Source organism: Sapajus apella, unplaced genomic scaffold, assembly GCF_009761245.1.
Source record: "Sapajus apella isolate SASKATOON/1434 unplaced genomic scaffold, GSC_monkey_1.0 scaffold132, whole genome shotgun sequence".
Lineage (NCBI taxonomy): Eukaryota > Metazoa > Chordata > Mammalia > Primates > Cebidae > Sapajus > Sapajus apella.
In genome coordinates, this window is record NW_022437072.1 from 3,963,127 (window position 1) to 3,986,240 (window position 23,114).

General features: G+C 35.9%; 1 protein-coding gene and 1 long non-coding RNA gene across 3 annotated transcripts in view; both read left to right on the forward strand.

The window, feature by feature from the left end:
- Nucleotides 1-23,114, forward strand: part of CFH (complement factor H) — a 92,871-nt gene that overhangs the window by 53,691 nt on the left and 16,066 nt on the right. For both annotated transcript variants that reach the window (XM_032262884.1, XM_032262885.1), the window contains exons 10-12: nt 3,188-3,370; nt 5,082-5,258; nt 22,594-22,770. In XM_032262884.1, coding sequence (XP_032118775.1) covers nt 3,188-3,370; nt 5,082-5,258; nt 22,594-22,770 — 537 coding nt within the window. The remainder of the gene's footprint in view (nt 1-3,187; nt 3,371-5,081; nt 5,259-22,593; nt 22,771-23,114) is intronic.
- LOC116539727 lies at nt 12,075-15,127 on the forward strand. Its single transcript, XR_004264152.1, has 3 exons — nt 12,075-12,086; nt 12,247-12,248; nt 14,573-15,127. It is a non-coding gene; the product is annotated as an uncharacterized LOC116539727 (long non-coding RNA).

Genomic DNA, 23,114 nt, shown 5'->3' on the forward strand with positions numbered 1-23,114 from the left:
CACACACACACACACACACACACACACACACACACACACACACACACCCCAGCTGGTCTAAAGAGCCCAGCAAAAAGCTGAGACATGAAATAATGCAGGTTTCGCACCCTGGTGATTTCATCCCCATCACTCTCACCAGTTGACAACCCAAATTTTCTAGCCCCTCACCCTCTATGATTCCTTAAAGTCCCTTCCCAAGAACCCCTTCACAGAACAGATTAGAGGCTTGAGAATCCTCCCATTTCCTTGTTTGCTGGCCTTGAGTTGATTAAAGTCCTTCTTTGCTGCAAACCCTACTGTCTCAGTGTATTGATCTATTGCTAAACAACGGGCATGTAAACCTGACAGTTTTATAAGAAAATAGAATCAAAGCTATTTTTAGAATAGATCCATGCTTGTGAGCCTATTTCTGGATTCCCTTTTTCCTTCCACTGTTCTGTGTGTTTATCCTTTCACCAGTATCATGAGATCCTCTTACTCGCTGTGGCTTTTTCTAAGTCTTAAAATCTGGTAATGTGCTTTTTCAACTTCTCTTATCTTTTGAAGAATTGTTTAGCTATTTTAGCCCCTTTGCCTTTCCATGTGACTTTAGCATCAGCGCAAAACATTGTGCTCTGTTATTCATTAGGATTGGGACACATTTATAGATGAATCTGGGAGAACTGACATGTAACAGTATTGAACTTTTCCATCCATGAACATTATATACCTTTGATTTAGTAAGATCATCTTTGATATCTTACACCAGTTGTTTTGTGATTTTCAGCATACAGATCCTGTATTTTTTAGATTTATAACTAAATATTTTGTTTTTCTTGCTTCAACTACAAATCCAATTTGTTTAATAGATATACTTTATTAATATTCCCTAATTCTTCTTGAGAGAGCTATGGTAGTTTGTGGCTTTAGTAAGTTTTTTAATAATTCAAGTTATTAGATTTATTGATATAGCATTATTTAGAATATTACTTACTTTTCTTTTAATATATGTAAAAACCATAATGATGTTATTTCTGTCATTTCTGATATAAGCAGTCTGTGTCATCTTTTTTTTCTGATTCAGTCTATCTAAAGGTTTATCAATTATAGAGATCTGAATTAGCAAGCTTTTGTTTTTCTTTTTAGGTACAGATTTACTTATTTATTATTTCACCTCTGATCTTTATTGTATTATTTCTTCTGCTTACTTTGAGTTTAATTTTTTTATTTTACTTTTTCTAATGTCTGATGGTAGAGGCCAAGGTTACTGAAGTAGAACACTGTCATTTTCTATCACATGTAGTGACACCAATTTATTTCATAGTACTCTAGTGTCATGCCACAACTTTTGATATATAGTTTATCCATTAGTGTTTGGCAGGAGTATGGTTAGTATTCTGTAAAAGATTTGCTGGGTTTTTTGGAGGCAGGTGGGAAGAAGGAATTATTGCCAAAAGATGGTTTTATTTATTCATTTTTTAATATCTACTCTGTATTTTAGCTAAAAGAAGCAGCTTTGGAACTTCTGAAGTCTATACGTCTGTGAGACTCCAAGGATTACTTGTTTTAAATTTTGTTTAAAAGTCTAAGTTTGCTATGAATCAACCGGATTCTTTCTTTCGAGCCTTACTTTTAAGCTTTTTAAAGGCTGGTTTATGGAGGCTTTTCCCCAGAGATAGTTTGTTCAGAATATTAAGCTTCTTCTGATGTCTCTACTAAACGACCTAGATGTTCAAAGGAGTCTTTCCACTCTGACTGATTCAATTCGAATGTGTCCCAGTGTTGTGAGTGCTTTCACCTTTTTCTTCTCCGGTAGTGTTCTTCAACTGGTAGGTACCCTTTGTCCGTTCTTGTGGAGTTTTGCTGTACTCACCAGAGTGTCAGTATTTAGCCAAATAATCCAGGGAATTGCTGTGGAAATTTGTAGAGCCCTTTTACTCCATATTTTCTTCTTTTCTGACTCCCTTTCCTGCAGATTCTGATGATCTCATCTTCTGGGGGAACATTAAGTTTTGTTTCTTCTACTGAGCAATTCTGCCATTTCCTGCTTGAATTCTCCTTCTCTGTGCTGCTGCTTGGAAAATTTCTCCACGCATAAACTCCATTTGATGACGGAAGTCATCTAATAGTGTCACTTTTTCTCTTTGATAAGGTGCTTCCTGCTTTCCAATGTCTGAAAATGTTATCTTCATCTTTTTGGCTCCATTTCCTTATTTGTGGCTGGAACTCTGTTTTCCTTGATTATTCTTGCCTGATCTTGTACTTTTTAATTTGTATCTACTGTTTGTTTTCTATTTGATTTCTGCTCATATTTGTGTTCCAAAATTTTGTTTGCTTACTTTGTTATAATTTCTTATAAATAATTTACTTGCAGTGTTTATTCTTTTCTTTTATAGCTATGTAATGATACATTTTCCTCTAAGCATTATTTGAGTGTCATCTCACCAACTTTATTTAATGTTTTTATTATCATTCAATTCAAAGTATTTAACGTTTTCTTTTTTGATTTTCTTCTTATCCATGAGTTATTTATGAATGAAGCTGAGTTCTGGGAAGCAACCTAGTAACTGACAGTAATTTCTATCATCAGTTTACAGAGACAGTATCTTCTGTTCTTTAAAGTTAAGTTCTACATACTTTGAGGTATCATCATTTTGTCCGTTCAAGATAAATGCACCTGCTCCTATTCCTTATCTTCTTTGAACTCCACATGTTCATTTACTTTGAAGCACACAATAAGAACGACATTTCAAATTCTTGGGGCCAAAGGCTATTACGGTTATTTTGGCAGATTTTCTCAGATCATCACGGGATCTCAGATACTGCAACTGGCTAAATGAGTTTTGGAATTGCCTAAAAAGTCTAAAATCGGCAAGATTAAAAAGTTCTGAGAAATAACACATTGTCTATCGTGTTCTGACGTGCTGTAGAATTCCAAATTCATGAGACAAACAGATTTTCAATAATTTCTTAGAAGGAATAGTAAGTGTCTTAAATAGTGCCTTGTTTAAAAAATGATGAAGAGTCTTGCTGTAATATCTTTGGCAACACAGAACTTATTTTCCTTGACTTAAGTATTTGAATGCTTATGATTCTGCGGTTTTCATTTATAAATGGTTCATTATATTTTATATTCTCATATTATTTACATTCTTATGAAATATAAGTAAACATATCCTTGTCTTTTTCTTTTTCTCTTCTCTTTTAGAAACATGTTCCAGATCAGATATAGATATTGAGAATGGCTTTTTTTCTGAATCTCAGTATACATATGCCTTAAATAAACAAGCAAAATATGAATGCAAACAAGGATTTATAAGAGCAGATGGTGAAACATCAGGATCAATTACATGTCTGAAAAGTGGATGGTCAGCTCAACCCAAATGCATTAGTAAGTAATTTATTACATTTGTAGTGATTATCCAGATGTTACACAAAAGTTTCCTAACTTTAGTCTTTTTGTGCGGGCTGACACAATTTCATTTGAAAAGATTAAAAAAAAACCAAAAAACTTTGAGGAACAAAACAGACATCATTTTAGTTTTCTTTTTTACTTAATTACTCAAATATTAGTTTGTCTTTCCATTCAAGTTTTTCCCACTCTGAAGCATTCTGTGTTGTATAAACCAGTTAGGGAGCTTTATGTGTATTCTGGTTTAAACTTATTTCTTTTAGGTTATGTCTTTATGACTGTTATATATACCTGTTTTATGTGATTAGCCTTTAATATCAAAGCCTTTGCCCCTAGATAAAAAAGTAGTGTTTTTAGTGGAGATATGGATGCATAGTGCATAATATCAAAATAATTTAAACTCTATAATTTATAGATTTGATACTGTAGGCTATGTCCAATTCTGAATATCCTCCCCATTAGAAATTTTTTGCAAATATATGGGTAGTAGAGAGAGAAAATATTTGTAGATGGTACCAATTTCTGCTCTATTGAATGATTTTCTTACCACACTATCTAGATATTTATGAAGATTTTATAGAACAATGGGCTCGGTTTGTCTTATTTTTTGCACAGTCACTCACATATATATATATATGCATATATAGTGCCTTGTTTATGTACATATATATATATATACGTGTGTGTGTGTGTGTGTGTCTGTGTATTTCCCTATTTCTGTACCACACTATCTAGATATTTATGAAAATCGTGTAGAAACAATTGGCTCAGTTTGTCTTATTTCTTGCAAAGCCATCCAGTTTTGTTTGTTTTGTTTTGTTTTTGACAGAGTCTCGCTCTGTTGTCCAGGTTGGATTGAGGTGGCGTATTCTTGGCTCACTGCAGCCTCTGTCTTACGGGTTCAAGTGATTCTCCTACCTCAGCCTCCCGAGTAGCTGGGATTACAGGCACCTCCCACCATGCCCACCTAATTTTTGTATTTTTAGTAGAGACAGGTTTTCCCCATGTTAGCCAGGATGTGTAGAACTCCTAACCTTAAGTGATCTGCACGCCTCTTAGTAATATTTTGAAGTAATGTTTAATATACTCATGTTAAGGGAAGTTAATATTTAGTATATTCATGTATACTGTTTTCATTTTTTTTAAAGTCTATGTTTAATATGAGGTCTAGTTTACAAAAAAGTCACTCCTCATAAAACTCATCTTATACTAAATTTTTATTAATTAATCTTTTAAGATTTTCTTATGAAAGAGAAACTGTCTTTTATAACTAAGGAATTCATTTTTTAATCATTTTTTTCTTTTTACATATGCCTCAACTTTGAATTAGTGTGGCATCTTTATTTACAAAATGCTGTTATGATTTTCTTTAAAAAAGTAATATACAACTGTAGTGCCCTGTTTTATTACTAGCATTGTCATAAATGCCTTGATATAGTGAATTAGGAAAAATGTTCTTAACATAGATTTTGGGGCTTAAAAAATGAAAAAAATGCTGCGTAGAAACATATACTTTCATTTTTGGCAACATTTCAGGACAGTAACTTCTCACCAGTCTTAGATTATTTTTGTACAGTGTTTATTTATTAGTACATCTAATCAATAAAGCTTTCTCTTTTTAGAATGAGAAATATGCAGATTGTTTATTAGATTACATTAGAAATGATATTCTCAATTGTTTATGTACTAGAATCTTGTGATATGCCAGAATTTAATAATGCCAGAGCCAAAAATAACATCACATGGTTTAAGCTGAATGACTTATTGGACTATGAATGCCATGATGGTTATGAAAGCGCAAGTGGAAGCACCACTGGCTCCATAGTGTGTGGTTACAATGGTTGGTCTGATTCACCCACATGTTACGGTAAGTATTGATTTTTGAGAAATTCTTTCTTCAAACTGAAAATAAATCTGTGTTCCAATTTTAAAAATTTGAATTATATATAGAGACATTGTTAAGGAATGTTGATTAAAATCATGGTATGTCTTGATTTAACATAAACTGAGAAAAGAAGGGTGTTTTGAAAATGTCTTTAAAATAGTGCATCAAATTAATGTTTCCTATGGGCCACCTACCTTCCAAATTTGTGATTATAGTATAATTGCTTTTGTTGCTCTAAATACAAGCTTTCAAATTATTTAGGACTTAGCACTCATTACCAAAATTACAGCTTGTGGCAACTTCCTCGGCTAATTTGTTTTTCAATTTCTACTTTATACGTTCTATCATGTGTGCTAATTTCTGTACTTCCTTAGTGTAGGTCTTTATTTTCTAACTTTGATAAGTTCTGAGGACTATTACATGAATCTCATTTATGTTTGTCAATCAGCCATCAGTTTTTCAGGGTTAGAAGAATAATTGACTCTTTTGGACAACGAGCATATGTAGAGTGTTCAGAGCTAAAGAAAAATATGTGCAAAACTGTGAAATCAAAACAATAATATTTCAAGGTGGTAAAGCAGAGTCTAGCCTACTGAGGCCAGATGGGAGATATGGAAACAATTCTCCAGATCAGCTCAGGGCCTCAGATCATCTGGATTCATTTTATGACTCGTGATAACCCATAGAAGAGTATTAAGGAAAGGAATGGTTTAATTTGACTTCTAGTTTTGTTGAATTGTTTTCCTGGATGCTCTACTTTTTGTAGGCAAGAGGTGGCACAATGAGTCCAGGTAGTGTGAGAAAGTGTGGTGACTGAGAGAGAGTGATGAAAGAGGAGGTGCAGAGCAGAAGGCAGATTTGGAAAACATTTTGGTGGTGGAAAGTACAGTGATGTTACCAAATGTTGGGTGTGAAAAAGAGTGAGATCAAGAGACTCACATGTTTGTTTTATTTATTTTTTTATTGCATTTTAGGTTTAGGGGTACATGTGAAGAACATGCAAGATTGTTGCATAGGTACACACGTGGCAGTGTGATTTGCTGCCTTCCTCCCCATCACCTATATCTGGCATCTCTCCCTTTGCTCTCTCTCCCCAGCTCCCCACCCCCCACTGTCCCTCCAGTATTTCCCCCCAACTGACCCCAGTGTGTAGTGCTCCCCTCCCTGTGTCCATGTGTTCTCATTGTTCAACACCCGCCTATGAGTGAGAACATGCAGTGTTTGATTTTCTGTTCTTGTGTCAGTTTGCTGAGAATGATGGTTTCCAGGTTCATCCATGTCCCTACAAAAGACACGAACTCATCGTTTTTGATGGCTGCATAATATTCCATGGTGTATATGTGCCACATTTTCCCTGTCCAGCCTATCATCGATGGGCATTTGGGTTGGTTCCAGGACTTTGCTATTGTAAACAGTGCTGCAATGAACATTTGTGTGCACGTGTCCTTATAGTAGAATGATTTATAATCCTTTGGATATATACCCAGTAATGGGATTGCTGGGTCAAATGAAATTTCTATTTCTAGGTCTTTGAGGAATTGGCACACTGTCTTCCACAATGGTTGAACTAATTTACATTCCCCCCAACAGTGTGAAAGTGTTCCTATTTCTCCACATCCTCTCCAGCATCTGTTGTCTCCAGATTTTTTAATGATTGTCATTCTTACTGGTGTGAGATGGTATCTCAATGTTGTTTTGATTTGCATTTCTCTAATGACCAGTGATGAAGAGCATTTTTTCATATGTTTGTCTGCCTCATGTATGTCTTCTTTTGTAAAGTGTCTGTTCATATCCTTCGCCTACTTTTGAATGGGCTTGTTTGTTTTTGTCTCGTAAATCTGTTTTAGTTCTTTGTAGATTCTGGATATCAGCCTTTTGTCAGATGGGTAGACTGCAAAAATTTTTTCCCTTTCTGTTGGTGGCTGATTCACTCTAATGATTGTTTCTTTTGCTGTGCAGAAACTGTGGAGTTTGATTAGGTCCCATTTGTTTATTTTGGCTTTTGTTACCAATGCTTTTAGTGTTTTGGTGTGAAGTCCTTGCCTACGCCTATGTCCTGAATGGTTTTGCCTAGATTTTCTTCTAGGGTTTTTATGGTGTTAGGTCTTATGTTTAAGTCTTTAATCCATCTGGAGTTAATTTTAGTGTAAGGTGTCAGGAAGGGGTCCAGTTTCTGCTTTCTGCACATGGCTAGCCAGTTTTCTCAACACCATTTATTAAACAGGGGAATCCTTTCTCCATTACTTGTTTTTGTCAGGTTCGTCAACGATTGGATGATTGTAGAAGTGCTGTGTTGCCTCCGAGACCTCTGTTCTGTTCCATTGGTCTATATCTCTGTTTTGGTACTAGTACCATGCTGTTTTGATTACTGTAGCCTTGTAGTGTAGTTTGAAGTCTGGTAGTGTGATGCCTCCTGCTCTGTTCTTTTTGCTTAGAATTGACTTGGCTATGCAGGCTCTCTTTTGGTTCCATATGAAGTTTAAGGTGGTTTTTTCCAGTTCTGTGAAGAAGGTCATTGGTAGCTTGATGGGGATAGCGTTGAATCTGTAAATTACTTTGGGCAGTATGGCCATTTTCACGATGTTGATTCTTCCTAACCATGAACATGGAATGTTTCTCCATCTGTTTGTGTCCTCTCTTATTTCGTTGAGCAGTGGCTTGTAGTTCTCCTTGAAGAGGTCCTTTACGTTCCTTGTTAGTTGTATTCCCAGGTATTTTATTCTCTTTGTGGCAATTGTGAATGGAAGTTCATTCTTAATTTGGCTCTCTTTAAGTCTGTTATTGGTGTATAGGAATGCGTGTGATTTGTGCACATTGGTTTTGTATCCTGAGACTTTGCTGAAGTTGCTTATCAGTGTCAGGAGATTTTGGGCAGAGACGATGGGGTCTTCTAGATATAGAATCATGTCGTCTGCAAATAGAGACAATTTGACTTCCTCTTTTCCAATTTGAATACCTTTTATTTCTTTTTCTTGCCTGATTGCTCTGGCTAGAAATTCTAGTACTATATTGAATAGAACTTGTGAGAGAGGGCATCCTTGTCTAGTGCCAGATTTCAAGGGGAATGCTTCCAGTTTTTGCCCATTCAGTATGATATTGGCTGTTGGTTTGTCATAAATAGCTTTTATTATTTTGAGATACGTTCCTTCAATACCTAGCTAATTGAGGGTTTTTAGCATAAAGGGCTGTTGAATTTTGTCAAAGGCCTTCTCTGCATCAATTGAGATAATCATGTGGTTTTTGTCTTTGGTTCTGTTTATGTGGTGAATTACGTTTATAGACTTGCGTATGTTGAACCAGCCTTGCATCCCCGGGATGAAGCCTACTTGATCATGGTGGATAAGCTTTTTGATGTGCTGTTGCATTCGGCTTGTCAGGATTTTATTGAAGATTTTTGCATCTATGTGCCTCATGGATATTGGCCTGAAGTTTTCTTTTCTTGTTGAGTCTCTGCCGGGTTTTGGAATCAGAATGATGTTGGTCTCCTAAAATGATTTGGGAAGAATTCCCTCTTTTTGTATTTTTTGGAATAGTTTCAGAAGGAATGGTACCAGCTCCTCTTTGTATGTCTGGTAGAATTCAGCTGTGAACCCATCTGGACCTGGGCTTTTTTTGGGTTGTAAGCTCTTAATTGCTGCCTCAACTTCAGACCTTGTTATGGGTCTGTTCAGGGTTTCGGCTTCTTCCTGGTTTAGGCTTGGGAGGAGGCAAGTGTCCAGGAATTTATCCATTTCTTCCAGGTTTACTAGTTTATGTGCATAGAGTTGTTTGTAATAATCTCTGATGATGGTTTGAATTTCTGTGGAATCTGTGGTGATATCCCCTTTATCGTTTTTTATTGCATCAATTTGGTTATTCTCTCTTTTCCTTTTTATTAATCTGACTAGTGGTCTGTCTATTTTGTTGATCTTTTCAAAAAACCAGCTCCTGGATTTATTGATTTTTTGAAGGGTTATTTGTGTCTCTAACTGCTTCAGTTCTGCTCTGATCTTAGCTGTCTCTTGTCTTCTGCTAGACTTTGAGTTTTTTTGATCTTGCTCCTCTAGCTCTTTCAATTTTGACGATAGGGTGTCAATTTTTGATCTCTCCTTGCTTCTCATGTGGGCACTTATTGCTATATATTTTCCCTAGAGACTGCTTTAAATGTGTCCCAGAAATTCTGGTATGTTGTGGCTTCATTCTCGTTGGTTCAAAGAACATCTTTATTTCTGTCTTCATTTCATTGTTTATCCAGTCAACATTCAATAGCAAGTTGTTCAGTTTCCATGAAGCTGTGTGGTTCTGTGTTAGTTTTTGAATTCTGAGTTGTAACTTGATTGCACTGTGGTCTGAGAGACTGTTTGTTATGATTTCGGTTCTTTTGCATTTGCTGAGGACTGATTTACCCCCAATTATATGGTTAATTTTAGAGTAGGTGTGATGTGGTGCTGAGAAGAATGTATATTCTGTGGATTTGGGGTCGAGAGTTCTGTAAATGTCTATTAGGTTTGCTTGTTCCAGGTCTGAGTTCAAGTCCTGGATATCCTTGTTAATTTTCTGTCTGGTTGATCTGTATAATTTTGACAATGGGGTGTTAAAGTCTCCAACTATAATTGTGTGGGAGTCTAAGTCTCTTTGTAAGTCATTAAGAGCTTGCCTTATGTATCTGAGGGCTCCTGTATTGGGTGCGTATATATTTAGGATCATTAGATCTTCTTGTTTCATTGATCCTTTTACCATTATGTAATGTCCTTCTTTGTCTCTTTTGATCTTTGTTGCTTTAAAGTCTAATTTACCAGAGATGAGAATTGCAACTCCCCTTTTTTTTTGCTCTCCATTTGCTTGGTAAATCTTCCTCCATCCCTTTATTTAGAGCCTTTGTGTATTCTTGCATGTGAGATGGGTTTCCTGGATACAGCACACCGATGGGTTTTGGCTTTTTATCCAATTTGCCAGTCTGTGTCTTTTGATTGGGGCATTTAGTCCATTTACATTTATTGTTAATATTGTTATGTGTGAATTTGATACTGCCATTTTGGTGCTAGCTGGCTGTTTTGCCCATTAGTTGATGCAGATTCTTCATTGTGTTGAGTCTCTTTACCATTTGGCATGTTTTCGGAGTGGCTGTTACTGGTTTTTCCTTTATATGTGTAGAGTCTCTTTCAGGAGCTCTTGTAAAGATGGCCTGGTGGTGATGAAATCTCTGAGTACTTGCATGCTCACAAAGGATTTTATTTTTCCTTCACTTATGAGGCTTAGTTTGGCTGGATAGGAGATTCTGGGTTGAAAGTTCTTTTCTTTAAGGATGTTGAATATTTGCCCCCACTCTCTTCTGGCTTGTGGGGTTTCTGCTGAGAGATCTGCTGTGAGTCTAATGGGCTTCCCTTTGTGGGTAACCCGACCTTTCTCTCTAGCTGCCCTTAGTATTTTCTCCTTCATTTCGACCCTGGTGAATCTGACGATTATGTGCCTTGGGGTTGCTCTTCTTGACGAATATCTTTGTGGTGTTCTCTGTATTTCCTGGACTTGAATGTTTGCCTGCCTTTCTAGGTTGGGGAAGTTTTCCTGGATAATATCCTGAAGAGTATTTTCCAGCTTGGATTCATTCTCTTCGTCGCATTCAGGTACACCTGAAACATCAAACGTAGATTAGGTCTTTTCACATAGTCCCACATTTCTTGGAGACTTTGTTCATTCCTTTTTACCTTTTTTCTCTGTTCTTGCCTTCCTGTTTTATTTCATTGAGTTGATCTTCGACCTTTGATACCCTTTCTTCTGCTTGGTCAATTTGGCTGTTGATACTTGTGCATGCTTCCCGAAGTTCTCATGTTGTGTTTTTCAGCTCCATCAATTCACTTATATTCCTTTCTAATTTGTCCATTCTTGTTATCATTTCATCAAATCTTTTTTTCAAGGTTCTTAGTTTCTTTGCATTGGGTTAGAACATGTTCTTTTAGTTCACAGAAGCTTCTTACTACCCACCTTCTGAAGTCTGATTCTGTCATTTCATGACACTCGTTCTCCATCCAACCTTGTTCCCTTGCTGGTGAGGAGCTGTGATCCCTTGTAGGAGGAGAGGTGTTCTGGTTTCGGGTGTTTTCATCCTTTTTGCGCTGGTTTCCTCCCATCTTTATGGATTTATCCACCTGTCGTCTTTGTAGTTGCTGGCTTTCAGATTGGGTCTCTGAGTGGACGTTCTGTTTGTTGATGAGGAATTTATTTCTGTTTCTTAGTTTTCCTTCTAAGAGTCTGGCCCCTCTGCTGTAGGTCTGCTGAGGTCCACTCCAGGCCCTGCTTGCCTGGGGATCACCTGCAGCAGCCTCTGCACTTTCACTGGAAGCTGCAATCCTGAGCTGTTTGTAAATGGCCATGTTGGATCCCGCCCCATATTGCAACATTTAAATATGATGCAGTAGTGAAACAGACAGCAAAGAAAATGGTGGGGGTGGGTGCGGGGGGAAAGAGGACTCAGAGAAACAGGAGAAAAAAATCTGGAATGTTTCCATAGACATAAAAAGAAGGAAATTATTAATGTAAAGGGAGTGTAACAGATTGTTAATAAGTCATCCTGTCTGAATTCTAATTCCACCACTTGCTAAGCATGTATCTTTGGCCAACATAGAAAGTCTATTTGAAGCTTTTTTGACTCTTTCTTATTTGTAAAATGTTACAGTATTTACAACAGTTCTAATATTTCAAAGGATTGTTTTGGTTAGGAGACTAAATTATTTATAAACATTTATCACCATAGTGCCTTATATAATAAAGTCAAGGAAATTATAATTTAATTACATTATTATCATTATCTAAGTGACAAATGTTTCTAATTTAGTTTACTTTATTCAGTTGGGAAATTGTGATGGATTTGGCAAGGTAGAGGCCAATGACAAGTGTAACAAAAGTAGTTTCTGATGGAGAAGAGACAGACCCTAAATAGAACCTGCCAATAAAAATAATTAGCAAGACATTTAATACAGACTGTGGACATGAGTGGTTCAAGAAATGTGGCTGTGCAGCAAATAGCAAGTTTAGAATGTTGCTTGAGGAAATTTACACTGAAGGGAGAATTACACAAAAGATTGAAGACACGAGAGCAGATATAGCAAAGAGGGGCACTGCAAAGATTGAACACATGACTTACATAGTCGCCCTGAGAAGATGTGAGGAGAAGGGGTTCAGAGCTACTGTGGAGGTATTGTGCTTGAGTGGTAACAGGACTGTTTCCAACTTTGTGACAGGAGATCGGAAGGAAAATGAGCAGTAAAGTGGGAAAATGGTAGAAGCGGATGGATTCTGTTTTGAAGTATAAGACATGGTCATCTGAGGTTGAATTGTATACGGGTAAAGGAGGAGGAGGAGTACTAGGCAGAATAGAAAAGTTTTGAAATAGTCGCAGCTGAGAAACAGAATGAGTACATTGCAGATAAAGGGCAGTGTCAAAAGTCCAGTTAAATTTCATTCATTCAAGATGTCATAAACACCTATCATAGGACAGGAGAAAATGGTGAAAACACAAGCACGGGTCTACCTATCCAGATTTTATTCCAGTATAAGAGAGGAAAAACAACAACAAAAAGAGAAATAAGCTAAATATCCAAGTAATAAAAGTATTAAAAATATATTTATGGATCACTATGTTCAAAGAAATAGAAAATCCAATGATTGAGTTAGAGAATAGGAGGGAAGGAACTGGGGACCTCTTTTAGAAAGAAGTCATTTATGCAAAGAATGGTTGAAAGCCATTCATTATAGTAATTAGGATATGTGCAACAGCTGAGGCAGCAAAGAACTTGACCTATTTAATAAAATTCAAAGATCATAAAATCTGAATCCTGGATTTAGTGGAGAAGGGAGACATTGGATAACGTTGGAAGTGTAGGCATGAATCATAAAGAGTTGGAGTTTATTCTAATTGAGAGGCGGAGGCTTATTTTATGAGGATTATACATTTATTTTCTGTGATGATAGGCTAATTTAGGTTTTATGAAGCCAGAAGCTTTTACAATTTCGAGGGAGCTTCATCAAAAAAGAACACAAAATTGTGAATATATCATTTGAGTAGTCTTTCCAATTACCAGACAGAAAATGAAAACCTAAAGGAGAGGAAGTTGGAGTGGTGGACATAGCAGTAGAAACTGAGGTAGAAAATGGCTTTCTATTGCAAATTTTACAAAGACATGATCATATGAACACATAACTTGGAATTTGCTAGTATAGTACAGGCCTCCAAATGTTAAATGAAGAAATACCGGTTTAGTATTTTTTTCAAATATTCTTCTCTCAGCCATGTAACAGAAAACTGCATACAGGTTGACAGACATCTGAGTATATTTCAGCTGTCCTAAGAGATCTCTTCTTTGGGGAAAATTTTCCACAGAATTGTTATTATAGAGCACTTAACCTAAATAATGTTTACAATTGTCAAGGAGTATATACCTCATAGTGAAAAATTCATACTAACATTTCACATATCCAGTACTAGGAGCTAGAGTTTTGAACTTTATATGAAGAAAAATATTTCTAATTCACGGAGTGTCCATTCACATTCTTCTCTAAATCACATTTCCTAAGTTATTACCTCTATATAAATATAGCAGTTGAAATACCCAATAATCAAGCTCTTAATTTTTCTATTTTTATTACCTGGATATTTATCTTTTCACAATACAATTACACAGAAAATTTATATAAAATTGCACAAAATATGTAAATAAACACACATACAAATAAAAGAATCACTATGTAAAAGATTGGCATAGACTTTTAGGAAAGAAATTCAAGTGATTCTCATTCAAGTGTGATTTTCACAAATAATCTGCAAAACTCAATATTAAAACAAACACAAAAGCAAATTTCTGTAATTGTTATTTTGTGACATTACTTTAAATCTAATTTTGTAATTATGTATTAATACTTGAGGTTATGATGTGATGAAATTTCTTTTTGGTATGATTCTAATTTAAGAATTCTAGCTTTGGCCGGGCGCTGTGGCTCACGCCTGTAATCCCAGCACTTTGGGAGGCCGAGGCGGGTGGATCACGAGGTCAAGAGATCGAGACCATCCTGGTCAACATGGTGAAACCCCGTCTCTACTAAAAATACAAAAAAATTAGCTGCGCATGGTGGCACGTGCCTGTAATCCCAGCTACTCAGGAGGCTGAGGCAGGAGAATTGCCTGAACCCGGGAGGCGGAGTTTGCGGTGAGCCGAGATAGCGCCATTGCACTCCAGCCTGGGCAACAAGAGTGAAACTCCGTCTCAGAGTGAAACTCCGTCTCAAAAAAAAAAAAAAAAAAAAAAAAAAAAAAAAAAAAAAAGAATTCTAGCTTTTACTTTTCTAAGTTAGCAAGAAAGTGGGATTCTGAATAAGAAAAATAACTTTTGGATACTTTTAGTAATGTTGTTGATTTTTAAAAATTATAAACATGTTAGAGTTAATTTTACACATTTCTTATTTGAATCAGAATAATTATCACATTTATTAAACATTGATATAAACTATAGATGTAATAAAAATTGTTATATGTTAACATAAATATTCAGGACAACTAGAATTTGCTTTTCCATGTAACCTTGAAAATATATCTTAATTTTGTTTCTTTATTTTTAATATATTATGTGATTTTTACATTTTTTCTAACTCAAAACATATTAGAAATGCTAGTTTAAGTTCTGCTTCCTTGATCACATTAAACAAAAATACCAATTTTGGTTAATTTCTTAATGCATACATCTTCACTAATAAATATTTGATGAGAATTTACCTTCTTGTGATGTATATGTCAATCATCAAGAAGTATAAACATGATGAGACCAGAGATTATTTGAAGGTTGTTTAGTTTCAGTTAAATAAAGTTATTCTTGACTCTGCAATTACAGGACTATATCATCATTATTCTTGGGATACTCTGCAGCTTTATTAGCCTTTAACTTTTAAAGATATTTCCATGGTGTTTTATGGTGTGTTCATTTCTTTTTAAAATTTTAATTTCTATATTTTTTACGTTTAGAATGCCCAAATGCAGTTTTGTTCCACGGATATGTTGCAGAGCGGTGAAATCTGTACTTTTAGTGTATTCGTCACCTAAATAGTGAACATTGTACCCATTAGGTAATTTCTTATTCCTCACCCTCCTGCTATCCTCCCACCCTTCTGATTCTCCAATGTCTATTACTCAGCACTCTCTCTCCATACGTACACATTGTTTAGCTCCCACCTGTAAGTGACGATACATGGGAATTTACGTTCTGAATTGAATTACTTCACCTAAAATAATGGCCTCCAGTTTTATAATGTTGCCTCTGAAGGCATAATTTTATTTATTTATTTTTGTCTGAGTCGTATTCTATGGCATATATGTAAATATACATATACCACATATTCTTTATCCTTTCATCTGTTGATAGACAGTTAGTTTGATTCCATATTTTTGTTATTGTGAGTAGTGAGGCTATAAACATATGACCCTGGGTATCATTTTGATATAATTATTGATTTCCTTTGGGTAGATACACAGTAGTGGGCTTGCTGAGTGAAACAGTAGTTCTGTTTTCGGTTCTTTGAGAACTGTCCACTCTGTTTTCCACAGAGGTTGTACTGATTTACATTCCTACCAACAGCATATAAGCAGTCTTCTTTCTCCTCACTGTCAGCAACATTTATTGTTTTTGAGTGTTTGACTGTAACCATTCTGTGATATTGAGACTTTTTTCATGTTTCTTGGCCATTTTTATGACTTCTTTTGCAAAATGTCTCATCATGCCCTTTGCCTACTTTTTTTTTCTTGTTGAGTTGTTTCAGCTCTTTGTAGATTCTGCATATTAGTCCTTTCCCAGATTCATAGTTTGCAAACATTTTCTCCCATTCTGAGGTTGTCTGTTTACTCTGCTTGTTATTTATTTTGTTGTGCAGAAGGTTTTTAGTTTACTTCAGATGCATTTGTTTATATTTGTTTTTATTTCCACTTCCTTTAGAAGTCTTAGTTGTAAATTCTTTGCCTAGGTCAATGTCCAGAGGAGTTTGGCTCTAGGTTTCTTGCATGATTTTCATGGTTTCAGGATTTGCATTAAATACTTTAATCCATTTGGGATTAATTTTTGTATGTGGTGAGAGATAGGAGGCCACTTTCATTCTTCTCTGTGTGGCTATGCAAATTTCTTATTGCCGTTTATTGGATAGGATGTCTTTTCAGCAGTGTATATTTTTGACTACTTTGTTGAAGGTCAGTTGGTTGCAGGTATGTCGCTTTATTTCTGTGTTCTCTATTCTGTTCCATTTATCTATGTGTCTATTTTTATACCAGCACCATAATGTTTTGGTTACTGTAGGCTTGTAGTATAATTTGAAGTCAGGTAAGGTGATACCCTTGCTTAGAATTTCTTTAGCTACTTGGGATCTTTTTGGTTTCATATGGATTTTAGAATAGTTTTTTCTAATTAATTGAAAAACGATGTTGGTATTTTCGTAGAAATTGCATTGGATGTGTAGATGATGTTGGGCAGTATTGTCATTTTAATAACATTGATTCTTCCATTCCATGTTCATGGGATGCTTTCCCTTTGTTTGTCTCCTCTACAATTTCTTTTATCAGTGTTGTGTAGTTTTCTTTGCAAAGATCTTTCACTCCCATGATTAATTGTATTATTAAGTATTTAACTTGTTTCATGGCTACTGGAAATGAGATGATTGAGTTATGATTTGGTTCTCAGGTTGGCCACTATTCATGTATAGAAATGCTACCAATTTTGTATATCAATTTTGTATTCTGAAATTTTCCAAATTCATTTATATAATTTAGAAACTTTTTTAGAGGGGTGTTTAGGATTTTCTAGATATAAGATTATATTATCAGCAAACAGAGATAATTGGACTACCTCATTTCCCTTATGGATGCCTTTTATTCCTTCCTCATGCCTGATTGCTCTGACTAGGACTTCTAGTACTATGTTGAGTAAAAGCAGAGAAACTGGGTAGTTATCTTGTTCTAATTCTTATGTGGTGGGGGGACACTTCCAACTTTTCCCCTTTAGTATAATGTTAGCTGTAGGTTTGTGATATATGGCTTTTATTTTGAGGTGTGTTCCTTCCATGACTAGTGTTTTGACTGTTTTCATTATAAAGTAATACTGAATTTTAGCAAATTATTTTTGCATCTATTGAAATTATCGTCTGTTTAAAAATTTTTTTGTTTCTGTGGAGAATCACATTTATTGATTTGCGTGTGGTGAGCCAACTTTGCATACCTGGAATAAAACCCACTGAATTGTGGCATATTATCATTTTGATATGCTGTTGGTTTTGAGTTGCTAGTATATTATTTAGGATTTTGCATTTATACTCAACAGGGATATTGGCCACTAGTTTATTTGTTTTGCTGTCCATGACTGGCTTCATAGAAGGAGTTAGAGAAGACTTCTCCTCCTTGATTTGTTGGAGCAGTTTCAGTGGATTGGTACTGATTCTTCTTGTATGTCTGGTAGAACTTGGCCATTAATCCTTCTGGTAGTGAGTTTTTTTTTTCTTTTTTCTTTTTTTAACTGGGAGAGATTTTGTGACTGATTAAATCCCACTACTTGTTATCAGTGTTATTGGTCTGTTCAGGATTTCTATTCCTTCCTTGTTCATTCTTTGGAGGTTGTATGATTCTAATGAATTTATTCATTTTCTCTAGATTTTCTGGTGATTTTTTTTATGTCTGTGGTATCAATTGTAATGTCTCTATTTTTATTTTTACTTGTGTTTAATGGAACATATTTTCATCTCTTTGTTAGACTTGCTAGTGGTCTATTAATTGTGTTTATCTTTTCAAAACTAACTTTTAATTTCATTGATTCTTGTATTGTTTGTTTGATCTGAATTTTATTTAGTTCTTCCAAGATTTTTGTTATTTCTTTTCTTCTGCTAGTTTTGGGTTTGGTTTGTTCTAGTTTTTCTAGTTTCCTTATGTGCAAAGTTAGGTTAATTTATAACCTTTCTATATTTTTTATGCAGGCATTTCACACTGTAAATATTCCTATTAGCACTGCTTTTGCTATATCCCAAAGGTTTTTGTATGTTATATCTCTATTTTCATTTGTTAAACATTTCCATGTTAATTTTATCATTGACTAGAAGTTCACTCAGAAGTCAGTGATTTAATTTTGATGTGTATGGATAGTTTTGAAAATTCTGTGTGATATTGATTTCTAGTTATATATCACCATCTTCTGAGAAGATACTTGTTATTATTTGTAAATGTTAAAAATTTTTTGAGGCTTGCTTTGTGGCTGTAGCTTAGCATATGGTCTATTTTGGAGAATGTTCCATGCACAGATGAGAAGAACATATATTCTGAGGTTGTTTGGCAGAATGCTCTTTAAATGTCTGTTAGGTCCATTTGTTCTAGAATTCAATTTAAGTATAATGTTCCTTTGTTTATATTTTTGTCCCGGCAATCTGTCTAGTACAGTCATTGGTGGTGTGGAGGTTGCTCACCCTCATTATATTGCTGTTTATCTTTCTACTTAGCTCTAGTAGTATTTGCTTTATGAATCTGGGTGCTGAAGTTTTAACTACATACATATTTAGTATATCTTCTTGATTTCTTTATTATTATAGAATAAACTTCATCTTTTTTTCTTTTGTTGACTTTAAGTCTTTCTTGTAAATAAATATAACTCTACCAAATTCTTTTCTCTTCTGTTTGTACAAAATACCTGTTTCTATACCTTTGCCATGAATTTGTATATAAGTTTCTCTCATTTAGGTGGATTTTTTTGTAAGCGGTATGTGGTTGGTGTCTGTTTTCTAAACTTGGTCCACAAATCTATACCTTTTATGTGGGATATTTAATCTATATATGGTGAAAGTTAACATTGACATGTGAGGTTTTGTTCTTATAATTATGTTAGTTGTTACCTAGCTGGTTTGCAGTCTCAACTGTGAAATTCTTTTTAATAAGACCTAAGAATTTTGTACTTTTGCATGTCTTTATGATGATGAGTACTGACCGGCTTTTTCTATGTTCAGAACTCCCTGGATCATTACTTGTGGGACAAATTGTTAAAGTGGATTTCTAGTGGTGATGAATTCCCTTAGTATTAGCTTGTCTTGGACATATTTTATGTATTCTTCATTTTTGAAGCTTAATTTAGCAAAATACAAAATACATGTCTAACAAACTTTTTCTTTGTCAAGAACTATGAAAGAATCTTCCTTTAAGAACTCCAAAAATAGGCCACCAAATTCTTCTGGCTTGTGAAGTTTCTGCTGAGAAGACCACTGTTGGACTTATGAGATTTCCTTTATTGTTGATGTGATGCTTTTCTCTTGTTGATTTTATGATTTTTTTTCCCATTAGCATTGACTTTAGATACTCTGATGACTACGTTTGAAGTTTGTCTTGCAATGCATCTTTCTGGCATTATCTGAGTCTCTTGTATAGAGATGTCAATATCTCTAGCAAGAGGAGATAAATTTTCCTCAGATAGGTTTTCCAAACTTTTAACTTTTTTCTTCTCCCTCAGGAATATCTGTAACTCTTTTCTCCCTTTTCAGAATGGCATTTTTCCAACTCGTGACCTCAGGTGATGCACCTGACCTGGTCTCCCAAAGTGCTGGGATTATAGGCATGACCCACTACACCCTGCTAAGAATGCCATTTTTCCCCAAACCTTTGCTCATTTAAAAAATTATTTGTTCTTAATTTTTGTCTGATAGAGTTAATTTGAAATACCTGTCTTCATGCTCTTAGAGCAAGTTTTCCTGCTTGGTATAATATGTTATTAAATCTTTCAACTATATTTTGTAATTCTTTGATGAATTTTTTATTTCTCTAAGTTCTTTTTTTAAAAAATATTTTTAGTACATTTTTTATTCATATATGAGTTTTTCCCCTAATTCCTTTGTGTTGCTTTTCACCTTTCTGTTGGATTCCACCGAGCTACTTTAAAATAAATATTTTAAATTATCTGTCTGTTATTTCAAAAATTTTATTTTGGTTAGGAGTCATTGCAGAAGAGTTAGTATGATCCTTTGGGGGTGTTGTGATACTCTGTTTTATCATACTTTCTGAAATGTTTTAGTGTTTTCTTCTCATTACAGTGGACTATCTCTTTTTCTTATCTTTGAGTGTAGTTTTCCATAGACAGGATTTCTTTCTCTTTGACGGTGTGATTGTGATGTATGTTGTTTAGGGTTATTTAGTTTATGTTCTGGGTTCTTTCAGTCGTAACAGCTCTGTATGAGTTCTTTGGTTAGAGATAACTTTTGTCTGATGGCTTTCTTAATTGCTGGTTGTAGTATTTATGTACTGGGTGTATGACAAGGCTTACTGCCTCCTGAAGGGCTGGTATAGAGGACTTGTCAGAAAACTAACCTTGTTTTCCAGCATCATGCCCTAATGTCTGCAGATTTTGCATTGGGCTGTGCAGTTCAACATCCAGGACAGTATGTGGTGCACACAGGTAAGAGCCAGCAGCAGCAGAAGCAGAAGAGTGTATGCTGGTCACTGTTTAAGGGAGAAACACTGTTGCCCCAGGCAATGGGCTGATCTGTGAAATGTACAGTGGTCTGAGGAGCTGGGGACAAAGCTGGATGGATCCGAACCATTAAGTTCACCCTTGGATACTGCAAGGATGAACACAAGCACCAGCCCTCCCAGGGGTGTCAGGAGAAGATTCTGTGAGATGCCCCTAGGTGTCTGCAGAGTGGGAGACAGCTGCCCCAATTCCATGGCCTTGGCAGGCAGGGCCTGATCAACTTACCTGTCACAGTCCCAGTGGCGAGTACACTCAGATTGGACAGGCACCACTTTCTATCACCAGGTTGCAATAGAAATGACAGCTATGAAAGGCATTTGCACTGCAGTTCCCCGTCAAAATATCTTCTATGTGGAACCACCTCCGTCAGCCCAAAGCACACAGCATTTCAGCTCTCCTGCTGTCTCCTGCAGGAGCACTGCTGCTACGTGTAAAGAGGGGGAGGCGCCTTGTCCTTCTTGCAAGCCTGGTTTCATTGGGCACATCACCAGTGGGGATGCAGCCACCCTTAATACTTCTAGAATGTCTGCCCTCTGGTGTGTCTGCATCAGTTCCCTTTGCGAGTGACCACAGCTATGTCCACTGGATCAGGAGTAGGGGAGCTGTCCCCCCTCTATATCCCTGCTCAAGCAGTGGTCCACCTGGCTCCTGGTATTTATCTATTCTCCTCCGTTGCAGAGCCAAGCACAGCACCTGTGTGTCTACTGGAAGTGGTGTAGTCACTTTCAGCCCACAAGCAGGTTGCTCGTGCACACAGGAAAGTGAATGCTACAGTCTTCTTTGTCACAAGGGGTGTCCCTTTGTTGCACTGCACTCTCCCTTCCTTTCCATTAGGAACACCACTCGCTGATGGTTAAATTACTGGGAATGCTGTAGCTTCTCTGAGTCCAGCACGCTATATATGACTGCCACATCCAATCAGGTGCCAGGTTATGTCTGTGCGGCTCTGGGGTTATGGAGACACAGGGCTGAGGTTCCTGGGTAGGATACAGTCCCCATGTGAGTGCACTGCAAGTATGAAACCTACCACTGTAGCTCAGGTCCAAGGAGAAGGCAAATGACTCTGATCAAGCTAGTAGTTTGGTGTACTGCCCTGAAGAAGTTCTGAAATCTCCACTCACACCAATGTGTGTGTTCGCAAGGGCCGAGGAGCTCTCTCACAGCTTGGATGCACATTCTGATCTGCAGGGAGCCCAAAAGACTCCTACCAACACTTTCTATGAAGTCCCCGGATCCTAATCAACCATTGCCAGGCTCTTGCTTCTATTTTTTTCCGTGCTTTGGCTTCTTAACAGGATTTTCTTCTATGCTCCAGCACCCTGTCTTTGATATTTTTCAAGTTATGATCATTTACCTGTAACTTTGGTTCTTCTCTCTGAGGAGAACTGTTGTCCAAACTCCTTAGTCAGCCAACTTATTTTCAAAAGCCCTAATTCTGGTTTATGTTTGCAACTTTAAAACTGTAGTCTCAGTCTTTTTTAATATGAGAGAGCAATTTCATACTTTCATTAGAAACATATAACATTAAATTTCATAAATGTCAGTGATTAGAAGTAGATTCATCATAAATAATTTGAATTTATAAATTAATTTTTAGAACAGGCACATTTTAATACCATAACATTTCTCATAAAGTTTTATTTCAATTTACACAGCGTATAAAACATAATATGTAGCGTTCTTTTCATGGAAAAGGATTTATCTGATGCCCCTCTGTATGCATAACCTAACACCAACCTCACTCTATTGTGGCCCATGTAATCTTTACTTTGGCAATAATTAATTATATATTATTATGAAATTATTTTATCTTTTTAAAGAACGAGAATGCAGCCTTCCTAAAATAGATGAACAATTGATTCCTGATCCCAAGAAGGACCAGTTTAAAGTTGGAGAGGTGGTGAAATTCTCCTGCAAACCAAGATTTACCATAGTTGGACCTAATTCAGTTCAGTGCTACCACTTTGGATTGTCCCCTCAACTCCCAATGTGTAAAGGTGAATGTTTATCTTACAATTGCTGAAACAAGAATTAAAACTTTGAATAGTTTTAATTCTTAATTTTGTTTGGGCTTCTATCATCTGCAATCTAAAGAATTAAGTCAAAGATTTGCCTGTGTAGGATATGGATTGGAACTGAATACCAGAGGTTTGGTTACTTAAGTTAATCTCCACTGTTTCTTGAACAATGTACTGGAAGTATTCCTAGACACATATGTGTTGTCTGTCTTAGTCTATTTTATGTTTATGTTTCTATAAAGGAATAACTGAGGCTGGATGATTTATCAAAAAATTTTATTTGGCTCACTATTCTCATGGCTATAAAATTCAAGATTGGGCAT